At 40.0% G+C, this 17,968-nt stretch overlaps 1 protein-coding gene across 1 annotated transcript; it reads right to left on the minus strand.

The window, feature by feature from the left end:
• Positions 1-59: 59 nt before the first annotated feature.
• LOC131788822 (delphilin) lies at positions 60-17,605 on the minus strand. Its single transcript, XM_059105918.2, has 28 exons — positions 16,298-17,605; positions 15,182-15,336; positions 14,423-14,602; positions 14,080-14,169; positions 13,393-13,484; positions 12,811-12,880; positions 12,123-12,420; positions 11,871-11,941; positions 11,552-11,703; positions 11,017-11,133; positions 10,744-10,821; positions 10,417-10,524; positions 9,590-9,925; positions 9,249-9,347; positions 8,809-9,026; positions 8,112-8,193; positions 7,973-8,035; positions 7,327-7,454; positions 7,010-7,078; positions 6,761-6,847; positions 6,471-6,539; positions 5,915-6,001; positions 5,566-5,695; positions 5,282-5,334; positions 5,080-5,157; positions 4,375-4,539; positions 3,878-3,949; positions 60-3,356 (listed from the first exon to the last, which is right to left on the minus strand). The coding sequence occupies exons 1-28, from the start codon at positions 16,850-16,852 to the stop codon at positions 663-665; spliced, it is 6,396 nt and encodes a 2,131-aa protein (XP_058961901.2). The 5' UTR covers positions 16,853-17,605; the 3' UTR covers positions 60-662.
• Between the last annotated feature and the right edge of the window lie 363 nt (positions 17,606-17,968).

The raw sequence follows: 17,968 nt of genomic DNA on the forward strand, positions 1-17,968 counted from the left end.
GAGAAGTGGTGATTCTGCCGGTTGCATTTGCGTGCGCAGTTCGGTAGAAAAACATAGCTTTTAAAATCTGTAACATTCGTTAGACAAAAGATTGTATCAATTTCTAGTAGAATTTTAATATCTGGGGTAAATTTCACACTTGCTGTAATGTAAAAGAACAGTTTTGGGGTTTTCAGTCTTTTATCACTACTGCCTAGATTATTTACAAAAATTAAGCCGCGACGGACGAAAACGTCAATTTTACAGACTAATTAAGCGCAGCATCGGGTCTAAATATGTATATTTAGTGCAACCAAGATTATGGGCTCAATCAATACTAAGGCCCTAAATAACACGTGCCTAGCTTTTTGGTTTGATCACTCTTCACACTTTTCATACAATTAAAAAAGATATATCTCTAGCAATGGTCTAAGATATTGATCAATCTCTCGCCAAAGAGAGAGCGGCATATCTTTTCCCATCATATAAATACGCATACAACTACGGTATCGCGCTTGCTTTGTATCAAATGAAAATATTTATATATTATTACGTCACTCTTAATCTCTCTTAATCAAATAACGGGGCTAATTAAGTAAAATGTTACATGGACGTCTCAAGGAGAACAACTTCGACGTGACATGAAGTTGGACCATACCATATAGTTCTGTCACCTACTTTTGTTATCTTTCTTTCCTAAGCGGGGGTACTAGAGGCTTGATAAGTCCATCCCCTGGGGGAGGGGGCACTCCCATGTAACGCTCTACAGGTGACTGGGGAGATGGAGGTAAAGAATCTTCATAGTCTGGCTGAATTGACAGGTTTTGTTCAAAGTCTCCTAGGATATCGTCGATATTCAACTCCCCTGGTTCGTAAGACAGAGTTGAAGGCATCAATTCTAAATCATAGTCAGCCTGACTTGAGAGGGGTAGTGTTGGGGGTGGCAAAGTCGGCGGGGGAGGGGGAACAATTTCAAGATCAAAATCCGCCAAATCGTTGCTTTTCTGAGATCCTCTCTTGAACCCTTTGCGTGCCTTCCTTGAGTTAGACGAACCGTTTATGTTGTTATTGTCAGTTGTTTCTTCCCAGCCTGACGGCGGAAACAAAGCTTGCAGATTCAAGTCTAAGTTTACAGTTTCTGTATCGTTGTTATTGTCAAATTCTTTGAAATGCATCGGTGGCGGAGGGACGATTTTCAAATCCAAGGAATCCAGGCTTGTTCTTGAAGCAGATCGTTCAGACCTGCCATACAAGTAATCCATCGGGGGAGGAGCCACTATGTTGAAGCTATCTGTACCGTTCTGAGCTCCAGTTGTTTCACGGTCGGACGTGATCGAGTCAGATGTGATTCCATTAGCTCTAGTGAAGAGAGATGACGACAATAAAGGCGGCGGAGGTTTAAAGTTTGGCGGTCCAATGTCCACTTTTGCCTGGAATGGTTTGGGGCCGACAAGAGGTTTTGAAGGCAATGCTGGCTTGGACTGTAACGTACCGTTTATATCTCGAGTAGGGATTTCATTTTTGTCAAACCCACCATTAACTTCCACGCCAGAATACAGATTGCGAGCTTCAATCACTGAAGTCGATGCTTTGATGACGTCATCGTTAACAGTGCCAGCTATAGAAGATACCCTTGGAGGAGGCGGTGGCTTAAATTGTGGCGGCGGCCTGTTTAGTGGAGGTGACGAAGAATTGAGAAGTTTAGCAGACGAAAGCGTGGGCGAACCAGGCACAACGACAGGGAACTTGGGGGAAAACGGAGTCTCTGGCGATTGGAGCCTTTCTTCTTGCGACGTGACAATGCTATTCGGAAAACTATCTTGAATACTTTTCGGTCGGAAGGGAGCAGGTTTAGGCGGTGGTGCCCTGACCTTTGTTTCAACTGCCACGACGTCTTTCGTTTTGTAAGGAAGTGGTTTGGGAGGAGCCTGACGTTTTGCATCGTTCATTTTGGTCACGAGGTCAGCAACGACATCCCTAGTGAAGTACGCCTCCACTTCGGGCGTCGAAGACCTTTCCACAACTTCGGAATATGGACTTTCATTGCGACGAAGTTCTCCAACTTCTGCATAATCCGGATCCACTTCACCAGGCAGACTGGCATCACGTGAAGGTGGCGATGGGCGCCTGTCCTTGTAACGACTGGGAGGTGCTGGGGGCATATCTTTCCTGCTTACTTTGCGATTATGGGGCGGCGGTGGCGGAGGTGAAGGGTTCTCCTGAGCAGATGGGACCAAAGGTTTTACAGTTCGAGGTTCAACGACTTCGTAAGGATTCTCGACAACTTCCGGAGTGCTTTCGTCAAGAGTCATGTCGAATTTCGACGAGTTAAAACCATCAAGTTCGGGTGAAGATTGAGTGGAACCGTCGCGTTCCGGTGAAGGTGGAGACATGGGCGGTGACTTAGTAGCTAGCGATATATCTTCCTCAGAATAATTACGATCAGGAAGAGGTGGAGATTCATTAGAGTGGATTTCTTCTTCGATTGGATTGTCATTTACAATAGGAGCACTAGGAGTTTTCCCCTTGTTGATGAAGAAAGACTTGGGCTTTTTCTGAGTCATATCGGGTTTGGCGTAACTTGGCATTTCCCGTCCAGAGCCTTCAAATACCGATAGCATACTTTTCACTCCCGTACTAGGTGAAATACTCGTTTTTGAATCGTTACCGTCATTCCTCTCTATCTCGAGCTTCTTTAGTTCCACTTTACTAACATTTTCGTCAGCTCCGCCTACTATAATTTTTCCAGCATAGTTAACAGGTTTTAGTGGAACCGGTTTCACCGGTTTTGAAACAGATTTTGGTGGCTCGGGTTTACTTGGTCTTGGAGCCGATGTTTTTACAGGGCTTTGGGGTGCGTTCGACTGCGGCGACTTTGGCTTTATCTTGGGGGGAGGTGCAGGTTTCGGTTTAGTGACCATCGGCGCTTTTGCAGGCTCTAAAACAACCTTTGGAGCTTCTTTGTTGGGAAGTGATGTACTAACATCCACCACCGTCCAAAGAGGTTCTTCACCCGGTTGCGTATCCACAGGCTTCACGACTGAGTTAGGTAATGCAACGCGAGGAGAAGAAGGCGAGTTAGGCGATGCTAGGCGAGGGGTAGAGGGCAAATCAGACGATGCTACTCGAGGGGAAGGAGGCGGGTCAGGCGATGCTACTTGAGGGGAAGAAGGCGAGTTAGGCAATGCTACGCGAGGGGAAGAGGGCGAGTTTGACGATGCCACTCGAGGTGAAGAAGGCGAACCAAATACACTGTCATTACTTTGTTCACTGCTTATACGGCGTTTCTTGAAACTTTCTTGAAGTTCATCCTTAGGTTCAAAATCAGGATCACTCATACTTCGCTCTTTGAAACTTTTTAGCTGTTTTGTGCGTTCCTAGATAAAATAAAAGCAGCGTGTGTGTTATTTTAAGACGGACAGAACAACTAACTATACAATACGGCGAGGGACAGTCGACACGGTGAACAGGGGCTTCACCTTTCGCTATTCCGGGAATCTCTAGTCCTACTAGTGTATATACTATGTACAGTGACTTAATAAAACAAATATTTAAATGAAAAAAACGCAAATAAACAAACATGGTCGCATAAAAATAAAAATATACAAGAATACATAAACATTCTGTAGATTGACTTTAACTGAAGTATCATACGCGTCGAATAAGACAAATAACGATAAAAGTAATAAAAATGAATTTAAAAAATGATCAAATAAATGTACGATCGGACAAATAATGACGAACACCCTATTTCGCAATCATAGCGTGTGGTACCACTGAAGGTATGAATTAAGAGAACAAAGAGAGGATAAAGTATGAATCCGGAAGGAAGACACCCAGGGTATTGGAGGAAAAGGAATTTCCATTAAAGAAAAGAAACGAAACAATGAGGCCATACTTCTCTTTGCTTCTCCCTTTTGGCTTGTTCTTCCTTCTGCTTCTGTCTCGATACGTTTTCTGCATGTGCTCTCTACAGTGGAAACCAAAACACAATTATGAATCATAATAATAACTAAAACAATAAGAGAGAGTTGACAGCACATTTTCATTTTGGACGAATCCCAAGGCAAGAGAGCGACGAAGTAATCCAACATTGCTTTGGTCTCGATTCACTCTGCCCTGTGATCGGTCGAGAAAACGTGCACCGTTCTCTCAACCAATCGGTTCCAAAACTAAAAAAGCAAACACAACTTGGTCGCCCGCGTTTTCCCGCGTTTAAAGCGCTTTGCAGTTTTTACTCTGAGTTCTAATTGGCTCTGCAAGGTATATTCTCCTTTCCTCTGATTGGTTGTTGTGATATGGTTATACTTTTTCGACACTCAATCGAAAAGCGCTCTGCAGCAATTTCATGCAATATTGTTCAAAAACGGAACGGTACATAATAGAATCACTCACCGTGAAATTCATAATAAACGCTGCAAAAATACCAAAGAAATCTTCTGTAGTAGCTGAAGTTGGTTTTTCTCCAAAGAACTTCACTGTTTCTCGGAATTCTTTGGTGCAATTTTCTTGCAAGCTAAGCAGATCAATTAATTCTCCTTCTGTTTCGTCTATAATGTTCTAAAGGTTTAGATTAAAGACAATATTTTAGACCTCACTGGAACCATTTAAGGAAGTGGCGCAATTACCGTCGCCATAGCCTCTATTAGGTGTCGGCATTTGTAATTCTATTCCAAATAAATTTGGATAATTTCAGTTCAGAAATTATGTGTGGCTGTAAAGTTCTGAGGAATCTTATGTAAAAACACATCCCATTCACAGGAATTTCTTTTATCCGATTGCACTCGGTTTGGTCATGTTCCCGGATGAACACAGTTTCCAATTTGATATATAAATCTATCGATAAAACCATTCCCTGCTTGCAACTCAGAAGAAACGCGATGTAATGGTTTTCGCGGGGGAAAATTCGGTCCGGGGTCCAAATCAGCTTTTTTTTAATGGAATGGTACGAGAATAAGTATGAAAAGGGAAAAAACTGGTAAAACTATGGGAAAAAGGTGTACAATGTGGGAAAGTAAATGCAGTTAATAGAAAATGCACGCAAAAATCTCTAAACTAAATGAACGCTGATAGTGAAAACGAAATTCGAAATTGGCTTACCTTTACCGCAAGTGAAAACTTATCATTTGGATCCTGTGACTTCAGTGACCGGAAAGCTCCGAGGTCTGACTTAAGCTCCTGTAGAAACATGTACCACAGCGGAAAGTTATAGAAATGCTCTTTCTTTTGCCGTTTTAAGACATTTTCTTGCAATTTGTGAGCTCGTTCGAACAGGATAAAATGAACAGAGCACTAGACAAACCTTCATTCCTTCAGCCAACTCTTCCACTTCACAAGCCACCATTTGCCCCGAAACTAGGAAAACAAAATAAAAAGTAAAATTTCATTCAAGGGCATCAAGTAAAAACATTATTTCAAAGCCTAAACAAACGTGAGTTAGGTTATTCTTGCGTTATTGCGCTTCAATTTGCTTGTTTTCACTCTGTCTCCACATAGGTTACTTGTGGTATTTTCCTCTGTTGTGTTAAGCCGTGGTAGCCATTTTGAAATTCGACAACAATCACTCACATAAGTTCTAAAGCGTACCTTTAGCCGCTGTAGGCACTGTGTCGAGTTCTTCTTTGATGTTTAACACTTCAGGGCACTTAGACTCGATGGACTGAACCAAAAAGTGCAGCAAAGTGGATTTGTTATCTGAAGTTTTGGTGTTACTGAGCTGTACAGAATGAAAAAAAAACTATTACTATATCAAGCAAAAACATCTACAATGGCGAGAACAAGTTACAAAGGACTTCAAAGATCTCCTGGGCTGCGTTTAGGTATGTAAACTACTTTATAATTTTCAGTAAGAAAGTGGCTTTAAAAATTTTGGGAGGTTTTAAAGAGTACTTTGTTCATTGACTTTTCAGGGCCACAGTAAGAAAAGTAAATGTACCTTGTTCAAATACTCAATCTTGAATGCAGCGGCTGATCCTATCCTCATATTTCCCTTGTTCATGTAATTACCCATCGTTAGAACAAGCTGAAATCAATCAAACAGTCAGTTAATTAATCAGTCTAGTGAATAGGCAGACGGACAGACAGATATACAGACAGACAGACAGAGAAACACAAACAGACAGGCAGATATACAGACAGACAGACAGACAGAGAAACACAGACAGACAGGCAGATATACGGACAGACTGACAGAAAGAAACACAGACAGTTGTATTCGATCTCCTCAGTCTATGATAATCACGGTAGATAACAAAATCTAACCCAACTTGACCTCTCTTGTTCCTTGGTAGCTTATTCGTACTCTATTGGCGATTCGTAACGCGCGCGAAATTTCATTTTCAGCTGCCCCTTTAAATTATATGCCAAGGCAACTCTCCGTGGGCGCCAAAACGACTCAATTATCCTGAAAGATTACTTTCGACAAAAGATATCTTTCAAAAACGCGGCAAAGGCTTTCATTAATGGGTAATCATAATAGTAAGAAATCATACCTCTAGGATCCTCTTTAGCTTTGTACTATTTCTAAGTTCTCCAGATGCATCAAGAACAGACTCTAAGTCCTGAAAAATAATTCAGTCAACAATATAAAAATGGTAATGATGATGATGAGAGTGATAACGATGATGATGATTATGAGGATAGTAATAGTAACTAATAGTGTAGAAGAAAAGGAGCACGGGATTGAATAAATTCGAGTCAGTTTCGCTGAGCGAAACTTAAATCAAAGTTTTAATTTCTCTTCTTTCTTTATTTTTTGAGAGCTTAATGTTTAACGCCTTACCGGTTTAATTTCTTCCACTTTGTCAGCAAAACGAGCCTTGAAGAGCAAAGCTTTCAGTCGTTGTTTGTACCAAGGCACCTTACTCATCTGCAGAAAAGATAAAGAAACCTCACATACAGGCAGCAAAATCGCAATCTCCATATTCCGTCTACATTGCCATGTATTAAGAATATTCAACTGAGAAAAAGTGTTGTGCACAAGAACTTATACACGTATGTTACATCAGGCCATTACCGTAACTACACGTACCTCGTAACAAAACCTGTCTGCTTTGTCCAACTTGGAAACATCGTCCGCGAAGTATTTAAACTTCTGGAGCTGGAAAGGAAGAGACGGAAAACATGTTAGTTAACTCAACGAGACCCTTAAGGAATTAAACTCACAACTATATGTAACTGTATGCTCATTCGGCTTCTTTTATTCATACGCTTGGACTCAAAAAAGCACTTTATGCAACGAAGACGATTTGAGACTCAAAGGAACCAGCCCCGAAAAAGTTTGTTTTTTTTGCGCACAATGAAAGTAATGTCACAGAATGTCTCACCTAACGTAGCTGCTGTCCTTACCTCTTTGCTGTCCGGTGCATAGAGGAGAAGCTGTTTCAAATGAGCCTCGCTGAACTTCTCATCGTCCATCGACAGGAGTGCTTGTTTTATATCTTCAAATGGCATTTTCAAGTGACCCAACAAAATTGCTGCAAAATGAAACAAAGAACGCCATTAAATGGTAAATTTTACTGACTGTGGACCGCGTGACTCTCACGGTACGAACACATCCCAGTTTCCGCAGCACTGAGTGACAAGAAGTGCTCCTCGAAGAGAAGCTAGTTTGTCCGAGGTTCCTCGCAGCATATCATCTGTTTATCGTAACCTGTTCGTCATCTTAGGAGGAGAGCAGGAGGAGAAAAGCTCTTCAAGAGTGATGTATCGTGATCAAAAAACTCATCGCTTTGCCCAGACCTTTGTATCCGAAGCCAAACACTCACAGTAGTGAGGTGTTAAGCTTCAGCAAAGCATATCGTGAGAACCGCCAGAGCCGTTGAGCTCGTAAGAAAAGGAGTTCGCGACGCGTCTCTCGCCAATTCAAAAAGGAAAGCTTGCTCGCAGGCTAAGCGGGCTAAATGATGCTACAAATTTTGCGCGTAAAACAGCCAAAACGTCACATGCGAAACATTTTGACCGCAGAAAGGAAATTAGCATTCTTATTACGTACCTATGTTGTAGGTTTTCTTCGGATTCATTACTTGTGGTTTCGCAGGCTTTTTCTCCTCTTTACCTAAAAAGGATAAAAATTATTACAATTTGGTTTGCAAAACAGCTACAAACTCAACTTTATGAGAAATCAAACTCACTTGATACTTTCTGTATGGCACTGAAACTTTGCTCGAGTTGAATGAACTCGATGACTTCTTCTGACGGCTCGTTTTGTCCCAGCTGTAATACGAACAAGAGAAAGATTGGTCAGTGGTGGAAAGCTGCAGAGGTTTACTTTGCTAAGGGTCGTTTCAGACAAATTTGACATGGCAATGGTAGAGCACCTGATTCAAATCGCTTTACTTGAAAATAAACGAACCAAATGAAGACAAGCAACTTTACGAGATATGGCCTGTGAATCCGAGAAGTGCCAGAATCGTATGAGTTTGCCGCTTCTACTTCAAATCCGCTGCTTCAGATCGCATTCCATTCGTCGCTCTTTTTGACGGGTACATGTCGAATAAGTTGATTGGAGTGCGCCAAAGAGACAGTTAGGGATGTCAAAGGGTAGGTCTTCCTATTACCATATTCGCAATTGTATGTGTATAAAACGTGACAACGTAGGCAAACTCAAGCAACAAAGTCGTAATCAGCGTTCTGTTTTCCTTTTGTGTGATGCTTGTGTTGGGCGGGGAGAGCGAATTACAGGTAAGCGTCCTATTTTACATTTCAAATCGCGCCATTTTTAATTTACTTCGATAAACGAACTAACCTCTTAATTATGTGTTTTAAAATGAAACTTTAAGGCAAAAAAACGGATACTTTTACAAGATCGTTAATAACAACAATCCTTACCTTAGCCCAAACAGTGTCTTCTAAACCAGCGATACTCAGTTTCTCCCAGTTCACTCTCTTCAATTGCATTGGTGCAAGAACGTTTCCAGCACCCCCAACAGGGGGAGGAGGAGGGACAGACGGTGGAGGAGGAGGCGGTGGCGGTGGAGGTGGTGGTGCTCCCATGGGGGGAGGAGGTGGAGGAGGAGCGGCGCTTGTACTTGCGACATCTTGGGTTCCTTGGTAAAAGCAAACGATTTTGAATTAGACTATAAACTCACACACAGAAAATCTAGCATACAGGTATCTGAGACTTTGAGAGACTGCAAAGACATGAATTATTAGTAGATAACATGCATGGTAAGTGAGTAAACAACATCAGAACCTCGATCGTAACACCGTTTCAATCACGCACTGTAAGGATTCTCTATAAAATGTTAATTATAGTTTAGCGAATTTACCTTCTGTTTCTTTCCCATCTTGGTCTTTCCGCCGAGCTTTAACCGCAGCATCTAGGGGATTCTCTACAGCGTTGGGAGAGCTGGGTCTACTACCGGGATCTGAAAAAGAAAGAAGGAGAAAAGTTTGAAAAAGAGCGGCGAAAAAGGGAAAGAATCAGTATTTCATGGCGAGCGGAACCCGTGACTATCGACACGCCGGTGCCTTGGCTCACTTAATGCCCTGCACACTGAGGCTGGGACTTGAGCGCAATGGCGACTTCGAAAATTCTCGTTAAAAGTGATATTCATTCATTTAATGGGAGAGATAAACATATAAATAATTCTGTTCGGGCTGACTGTACCTCCAAGCTCTTCTAGTTCTTTCCTCTTCTTCTCGCTTTCATCAAGCGCCTCTTTTGTCTCCATTAATTCCTGTGTAGTAATCGCCAGTTGATGTTGGATTTTCTCCACAGCTTCCCCAGACGTTTCTCCTGCTCCAACAACAATACCACTGTCTCCACTACCACCTGAAGACGCTGAAAGCGGGGTTGAGGTAACAATTCCCTGCCCACGGTTTCCTGGGGCTCCTGGTTCGGGTGAGGTGCCAGTGAAAGGAGCGTGGACCTGTGCTTGCGTCGTCAGGCTGGTTACACTCGACTTCCTTATTTCATCTGCCAATAGCGCGTCGGCTAACTCCTCTGTCAATAACAGGAGATATTCAAGAAAGTAATCAACACTGTGCAACATGGCTTTAGCCATAGTTAAAAACGGATTTCCTAGCCCTGGTTCTTCGAAGGGTGGATAACGCTATCCACTTGGTAAATCTTTATCCGATGGATTACGCAATATGTTTTGTAAACACTCATCCGCTGGATGGCGATTTATCCCTTGAATAGTGTTGAGGAACCGGGGCCTCGCTACATCGACCCAATTACACTCTTGTTAGATATACCTGGTACCTCTGTTCACTTGTTTAGTGCAATGAGGCCCGGTCCATTTACTAGCCTGCTACGAATTACCCACGAAATATCCAACATGAAAGTTTTTTTAAACAGAAAAAGCTTTTGCACTCGACAAATTAAACATCCAATGGCCAACCCACGAAAAGAACTCTCCTGCCCCGTAGACCTTCATTGTATCATAGCTTGTACCATAATCTTCATCTAATATTAAAGTTATTGAATCTTACCAAGTCCTCCGAGATCCAGTTCCTCGTCGTCATCATCACCCCATCCGGAATCAGGAGTGCCATTTCTGGATCTAACATCCCTCACAGGCACAGTATCCAAATCTGACCCTGTGAAATATCAACAATTAATTGTATCCTAAGGTTTTGAAAGTCCTCGGCAGCAAGCCATTTCTGTAAATTTCTACTGTAGAAACTGTTATACTTTATCTCAAAGACTAAAAATTACTGATCGAAGTTGCAGTTTACACCAAACAGAGTGACCATTTCTGTAGCAATGTACATACGTAGCGTAAAAATGGTAAAGTCACTGGAGAAGTTTCCACTAACCATAGCCAAATCCTGGGCTATGTCGACCTCTGACTGCACCAGATGAAGGCCATTCACCATACGGCTCCTCTGATCGAACTAACAAGAGAAACATGACGAAATGAAGGGAAAAACAGGCTCATGGAAAAGAAACTGTTATGAACCAGTATTTATGGAGGGAAAACCAGTATAAAGCCATACAATTCAATATTAGTAAAAATTAATAAAAGGATTCTGGCAGTCACAAGGAAAATTTTGATGATTGTTGGGAAGGGACAGGGGTGTTTTCTGTACCTGCTCCTGGCGTTGTTGTACGAGCTCTTGGTGTGTCTACAAGCCTTCTTGCTTGCACTCTGTACAGTACATCCACAACTTCATCATTGTTAGTGTTCAGACTCGGTACAACACCAGCTAAAACAATACGAATATTTTCAAAGTAAGTTCTTTAGCATCTTTTGCAGGGGAAAGTTTGCCTAGTTATTCCAAAATATATATATTTCATAAATTGATTTTAAAAATGTACAAATTAGACTCCCTGTAGCTAAATGTCTCAGAAGATCTTCTCTAAAACAGGGAAGAAAATAATTGATCTCATTTTATATAGTAAGCAACGAAACCAAAACATGAAGGCAACATCAGGACAACTTGAATATAAAAATAAAAATAAAAAACAAAAGAATCTTCTCGATGATTTCACTTTCAAAATAGAATGCACCTGCAGGGAACCTTTGAAAGTCTTGAAATCAAGATGCCTTTCCACTTGTAAAGCCAGTTGTGTTTTATAAATGTACAAGTAAGTTATAAATGCAAAGCAAAACTCTTCACATACTGTCCATCTTCCTGGAGATCATTCTTGCTGCAGCTCTGTCAAATGCTTGTTGTTCAGCCTCCGGCAGAAGTTCACTTAGGTAATGTAACATCTGCAGTTTAGCTCCATCATCAAGGACAGGTTCCAGTGCATTGATTAGTCTCTGTACATTTCTAAAGATAAGAAACAGACCCTTAGATATTAATCCTCTCTACATCCAGAGAATGCTCTCAGACCCCTTTCTGATAGCAATCCCGTATCCACCTAACCATTGGTTATAAATTAAAGACAAATAAGACTCATTTTTATAAAATGATGGGAAAGTTTTCTCACTAGTTACCTGTCTCTACTGTACTGATCAAGGCTCTGCTTTACCACAAGTTGCTCTCCACGTGTAAGTAAACGACTCATCTGTAGGTTGGTGAATCAAAATGAAGCTTTGTTATTATTGTAATTACCAAAAGTCAAAAGTTAATAATGTTCTGTCCATGTGGCATCTGAAGACAAAAACTGATGAAAAAGTGTTGACATGAATGAGCAGTTCTGGAGAATTAATCAGACAAAATCACATAAAAATTGTAAAGTGAAGTACCTGTATTTTGAACTGGCGGGAAAGTGTTTGCAAGTCACTTCTATTATACCCAGTTCCATTGATGAAGAGATCACCTCTGAGGGAGAAAGCCTTGGATACTCTTGAAGAACACCTTGACACAGTTGCAGGTCTCTCATTTTCAAAGGTCACAGAAAGCTGTGAAGACTTGCTGGATGACGGCAGGGATGAGAGAGACGACTGATGCTTTAATGCACTCATGGGGCGCCATTGAATTAACAAGCTTGGTTTTGAACCACTTCCTTTCAACAGCTGCACTACATGTTGATGTGACTTTCCTCTGCAGAAAACAAATTAATGCATATTTAGATGACTTTAATTGACACAACCTTCTGTCAGCTGATTTGAATGACTACCTCACCTTACAGTCAAAAAATCTACATTTTTGTTTAGTTCAAAGTACATATTTTGGTTAGTACTGTTTGCAGCAAAATTGGACAAAAAGTTATTTATATTAGGGCAGAAGTTTCAAGAGGAAGAATCTAAATTTACTCTGACCATCAATGTTTTTTACTAGATTAATGAGTAAAAAAAGAAGCATTTATTTATCCTTCTATGAAGGTTTGATGAAGTAATAATCACAGTTTGTATGTGATACCTATGGTTAAGTATATGGTATGTACAAGCAAGTACAGTGTAGGATAGTTCACAAATGAAACTTTTACTGCACCTGACATTTAGTCCATTTATCTCAAGTATATGGTCACCACCTTTAATCCCAGCCTGAGAAGCTGCTCCTCCTACAAAAAAGAAAGTCATTGGCTAGTGAGAGGATTACAATCAGAACCACCTTGGAATTTTTTTGGCTGTCTCACATGTATCCCCCACCATGACTAGCACTTAACAAATTTTGCTACAGAATAAGAGCTATGGGTCAGCCCAGATTTACTCATAAAAACTGTGTGAAATGGCTAACTTTGAAGTAATTTCAGTTAATATAAATCAATTTTCTTTGTTAGCCTCACATTTTCACAACCTTTCTAAATAATCACACCTTCCATGTAAGTTATCTGTTCTCTGCCTAGTCCTAACTGCCATCTAATCTGATTGTCCATGCAAGTTCAATATGCCTGGAAATTGTGTGAAAGATGATATCTCCTATTGCACTTACTGTAACTACCAGCCAAAAGCATACCTTGCATGTATGTCAGCCTCTAAGTGACTAGAGAGAACTTGATACATACAAGTTTTCCTTCATAAATTTATCTCCTAATACAAACAAGACTTACAAACACTTTGAACAAACACTTACCTCTGTCAACAGATTTAACAAACACAGGAGAATCCCCACTGAGTGTAAATCCAAACCCTGACCCAGGTCCCTCTCTTATTATTCTTACAGTCCTGTGCATCGCAAACAGTGAAATCTTCAAATCAGTTAAACTTGTCCCATTAAAATACTAAATTAACCCTTTCACTTCTTGGCATGACCAGGAAGTAATTTTTCTAATCAAAAGCAGGATTACATGTAAGCAATGCAGGGAGTAATTTGGTACAAATGCATGTGTATACTTACTTTTCAAAAAACATTTAAATGTGCATAACTATATGCAGGCAGTAATGTTTTTACCCTTTAACTCCCATAAGTGACCAAGACAGAATTTCTCTTTGCAATTTCAATACAAAAATGAGCAGGCAAGTGATGAGAATATTGAATAATATCAATTAGGGGAGTTTTAGTTGATCCAATACCAATTTCTCCTTATTAACATCATGAGAATTGTATAGCAGACAGTAAGAAGAATTCCCAATGAGATCTTGGGAGTGAAAGGTTAATTGAAGTTTTTATGAATTCTCATCACTAAGAATTGCTATATTTAATGTTATACTGATTACACTTTGAACAGTACCCATAACTGATTGCAATGAGGTTCAATTTTATCCTGGGCACACATTTTAGTGGCTGAACACCTCAAACCCAAAAAACAATGATACTTGCCTTGGTGGAGCAGCCATATTCTCTCTTGCTTGCCGTCTTGCTAAATTCTCCCTGAACTGATTGGCGTGAGTTGTTCCGACTGACCATGTTCTAAGAGAAAGATTTCAGCATTAAGGCAAGGTTGGGAGAAAAGCTAAAGGAAGCCCATCAGATTCCCTACTGACAATACTGTTTACACTAAAGGAAAGAAGGGCTGTAAATCTATCATGGTTCTCTATAAGTATACAAAGAATAAGGGAGTTTCAACCAAGAACCTTAGCCAACAAAATTTCAAGATTGCCTTTAAACTGTTTAGTGTTTTCCCTTAGGAAGCAAACAAAACATGCAATTGTGAGCAACTTACCCAAACCTGCCAAGAGCAGGAGTGTTACTGCTATTATATTCTGGAAACTCTAAGTCAGTGCCGCTGGAGAAATCTGGGAGGAGGTCTTCATCAACAGATTGTTTCTCGGAATGCGTTATTTCACCATTCATTCCAACCAAGATGTCAAACAGTGGCTTTTCCCGTTTGGGGATGAAACTCCTAAAAGATAAAAAAAAAATTAAATTAAAAACAGATAGTAATGTTGAAAAAACTTATCAACCTAACAACATTTCTAAGTTCATTAAAATCTATACTTATTAAAGACAAATAAATAATTTCAAAAAAGAAATAAACAGAGCAATTGATGAATGATGAATAAGAACAGGAAGTATAATGTACAGCAAAATGAGGAAACAGCTCCTAGAGTAATGCTAATGACTTCACAGTTTTGGTGCAATGGTGTGACTGTCTAGTAAACTAGGTAATTACTTGGGAATAAAACTAGATAGACCACCCCAGTTTGTTATAATAATAAGATTAAATATGAGCAAAAATAATTACCCAACCCATCATGTCAAGAAAATCTACATGACTGCAGGAGGAGAGGGAAATATGAAATTTCTACTTTTCCTCTATATTTCTATGTTATATCAGTAAATTTGAAGTCATTTACCTTTGATTCATAATTTTCCTATTTGAAAAAGAAAAGTGGAGCAAAGTTTTCTCTTGATAAGAAAATCAGAGAAGCATGGCATGACAGAAGTGTTGATGAGATTGATCTATTTTTAATTACAAAACCTGATATCTCGCAGCAGTTTTCTTTCCACTGGAGTTTTAAGTATTCTTTTGAGATTCTGTGCCAGTTGCTCAACAGATCTGTCTCGTGCATATTGATTGAGGGCCTTGACAAGCTCCTTCTTAATGCTTTCATTGCCAGCTAAGTAATAATTCATCTTTAAGAGAAAACAGCAAAAGTCAACTACATTACTATCAATAATTCTGAAACCAGCTCCCCATACAATTGACGGCTGTCAGTGGTTAAATATGTTATATAAAATATTTCACTTCATCTTTAGTACACAATGATCAATATACTTTTTATGTACGATAATTGTGCTTTTTTTTCTTATATTTTTAAAATAGCAATTTTATGTCACAAACTTCACCACTTATGCCACTCAAAAGTCAGTTGTTATTTAACTGGAATTTAATTAAAAGCGGGAAGTAAATATTGTCTGTTCTTTCAGTTTCGATTGTCCAAAATAAAGATTTATGTATCAGCCAAAAGAATTTGATACACTATAGCCTGCTATCAAATATGGTAGTCAAATTTTTATTCATGCTTTCTAGCAAGCATTTGAATCTTGAGTTTATCTCTACATCATTTCGGGAATTTTGTACAACAATTAACTTACAACCATTGTGTTATCTTGGATTGAAAGAAAAAACCCACTGATTGCTTTTATGCTCTTGAAAATGTTAAACATTTTTCTTCCTTCCCATTTGTTGACAAATCAAACAAGTTAATGATAAGTCAAAAGGCTGGGCGAGCAATACAGCCCATGTAATGTAATTGACGTGTAAAATCTACGAAATTAAAAGTACGGAATTATAATAATATGCATGAACAATTGAAGTTGAATCGAACAAAATGCGTATTCATCTTTCTTTGTCTTGGAATGTGTCAAGAATACAACAATCCAACGGAAAACGTATCATTTTGACAAATGGACGCCATTCGCAACAACATTGGGGTTTGTAATCGCTTTAACAGAAATGTCATACAACTTGACCAATATCTAATTATCCTTATTTCGCTACCCAAGTGTAAACTTATGTGTTTGATGTCCATACAAAGACAAGAACGTGGATCAATAATAAATAAACTCTGCAAAACAGCGGTGTAGAACTGACCTGCACAAAGAAATCTTTAGCTCTCTTGTATCGCGAAGACGAACTCTTTCCTTCTTTTTTATCTGTAATTCCGATGTCTGCAGCTCCGGCAATGAGGACTATAGAAATTGTAGGTCCACAAGTATCTATCATTTCTCCAACTTGATTCTCGTTCATATGTCTGAGGTTAACACCATTTAAACGGAGAATTAGATCTCCACGACGAATGCCAACGTTCTGAGCCGGGCTTCCCTGCTCTACATCCGCAATGAAGACAGGACCCTTTCCGCGAACTGCAAAACCAAACCGTCCTCTTCTCCGACGCAGATCAAACGTTCGAATGCGTGAAATTACAGCGAGCGCTGGAGGGACAGTTCGCGATCGTTTTGCCAATAGGATTATTTCTTCCTTGCTTAATCCTTGAACGTTTTCCCCATTGACTTCGAGTATTTGATCGCCGGGTTGAAGTCCCGCTCTTTGAGCGACTGAATTTTCGTCAACAGACAGGATGACAACAGGAGCTCGTCCGCCGACGGTAAAACCGAAAGCTTCGGGCCATTTTTCGTTCGTTCTCATGATGACAACAGAAGTATCAGCTCAAATTTGAAGCTTGAAAAAAAACTCGAGAATTTTCCTTGATGTTTTCTTTCCACCACAAAGTCGTTTGTTTATCAAAAACTGATCCTTCTCTCGATTAAGCCATCCATTAATAGCACAAACATCTAAACCAGGGTGCCAAAGTTATAACAAACTTTCCATAAAGTTTTCCGTTTTGAGAACGCCTTTCGCTTCAGCGATTAATTTGTTATCTTGAAATCCTTGCTGTTTAGATCCACGACAAGTTGATGACAATAAAAGCAAGTGGAGATAGAGACACGTTTTCGAAGAGTAGCTTAACGCGGATTGACAGGGTCGGCGACGCTAAATATGAAACCAGGCAACCAGACCCGCAACAGCGTATAGGTTTCACTGTAGCAACGAAATGTCGACAAAACCGTAAAATTTCTTTCTCAAAAACAATGTTTCCTTGGATTTGATACTTAACTTACGCTGCAAAATTGAAGAATGAATCCACGTTGTTAGTTCAAAAACGGAGACGTGATTGTTTAATCCATTCCCTGCGCGGTATTAAGTTAAAACAATTCTCTACTTCCAATTACGCTGTTGTTCGCCCAGCCAAATCACCACAATTATTCATGCTAATGGCATGACGACTTAAGCACATCCCGACCAAATTTGCATATCTTTAAAATTCTGAAATCCAACGTAGTCATCGTCGACAGAGAAAAGATTCCGAAGCTGTAGACTGCCGAACCGAAGCTCACTCTGTTCATAACAAGCTACGCTCAAAAAGAATCTTGGGTATTTTTCTAAAGAGTCCTTCAGAGTGTTTGAAAGAATTTTGTCATGGGCAAAATAAACATTCCTTGATAGCCACCCTTGACCTTACGTCATAATCTGGAGACAAAGCGTTGTAACGCAAACTCTTCATCCGAGAGGAAATGGAAGAAATGAATTACTAAAGAGTCCGTAGAGTAGCAAAAGGACGAATTTCTCATTCTACGCGCTTTGATCCAGCTCTTCAACCGTGACGGAGCTAAACGAGTTTTCTGCGAATGTAGATTTTGGCTGTCTTCATAGTTCTCATAATATTTATTCAGCAATCTTGTTTTGCTATGTGCTCGATACGTT

The sequence above is a fragment of the Pocillopora verrucosa genome, chromosome 8 (assembly GCF_036669915.1).
Source record: "Pocillopora verrucosa isolate sample1 chromosome 8, ASM3666991v2, whole genome shotgun sequence".
NCBI lineage: Eukaryota > Metazoa > Cnidaria > Anthozoa > Scleractinia > Pocilloporidae > Pocillopora > Pocillopora verrucosa.

Bases quoted from the DNA above. Each gene is read 5' to 3' on its own strand.
- LOC131788822 (XM_059105918.2), bottom strand. From the start codon at position 16,852: ATGAGAACGAACGAAAAATGGCCCGAAGCTTTCGGTTTTACCGTCGGC. The intron at 11,134-11,551 runs GTATGTGAAGAG...GTATTGTTTTAG, and splicing joins GATCTCCAGGAAGATGGACA to CTGGTGTTGTACCGAGTCTG. The intron at 5,696-5,914 runs GTACATTTACTT...CATTCTGTACAG, and splicing joins AGATTGAGTATTTGAACAAG to CTCAGTAACACCAAAACTTC.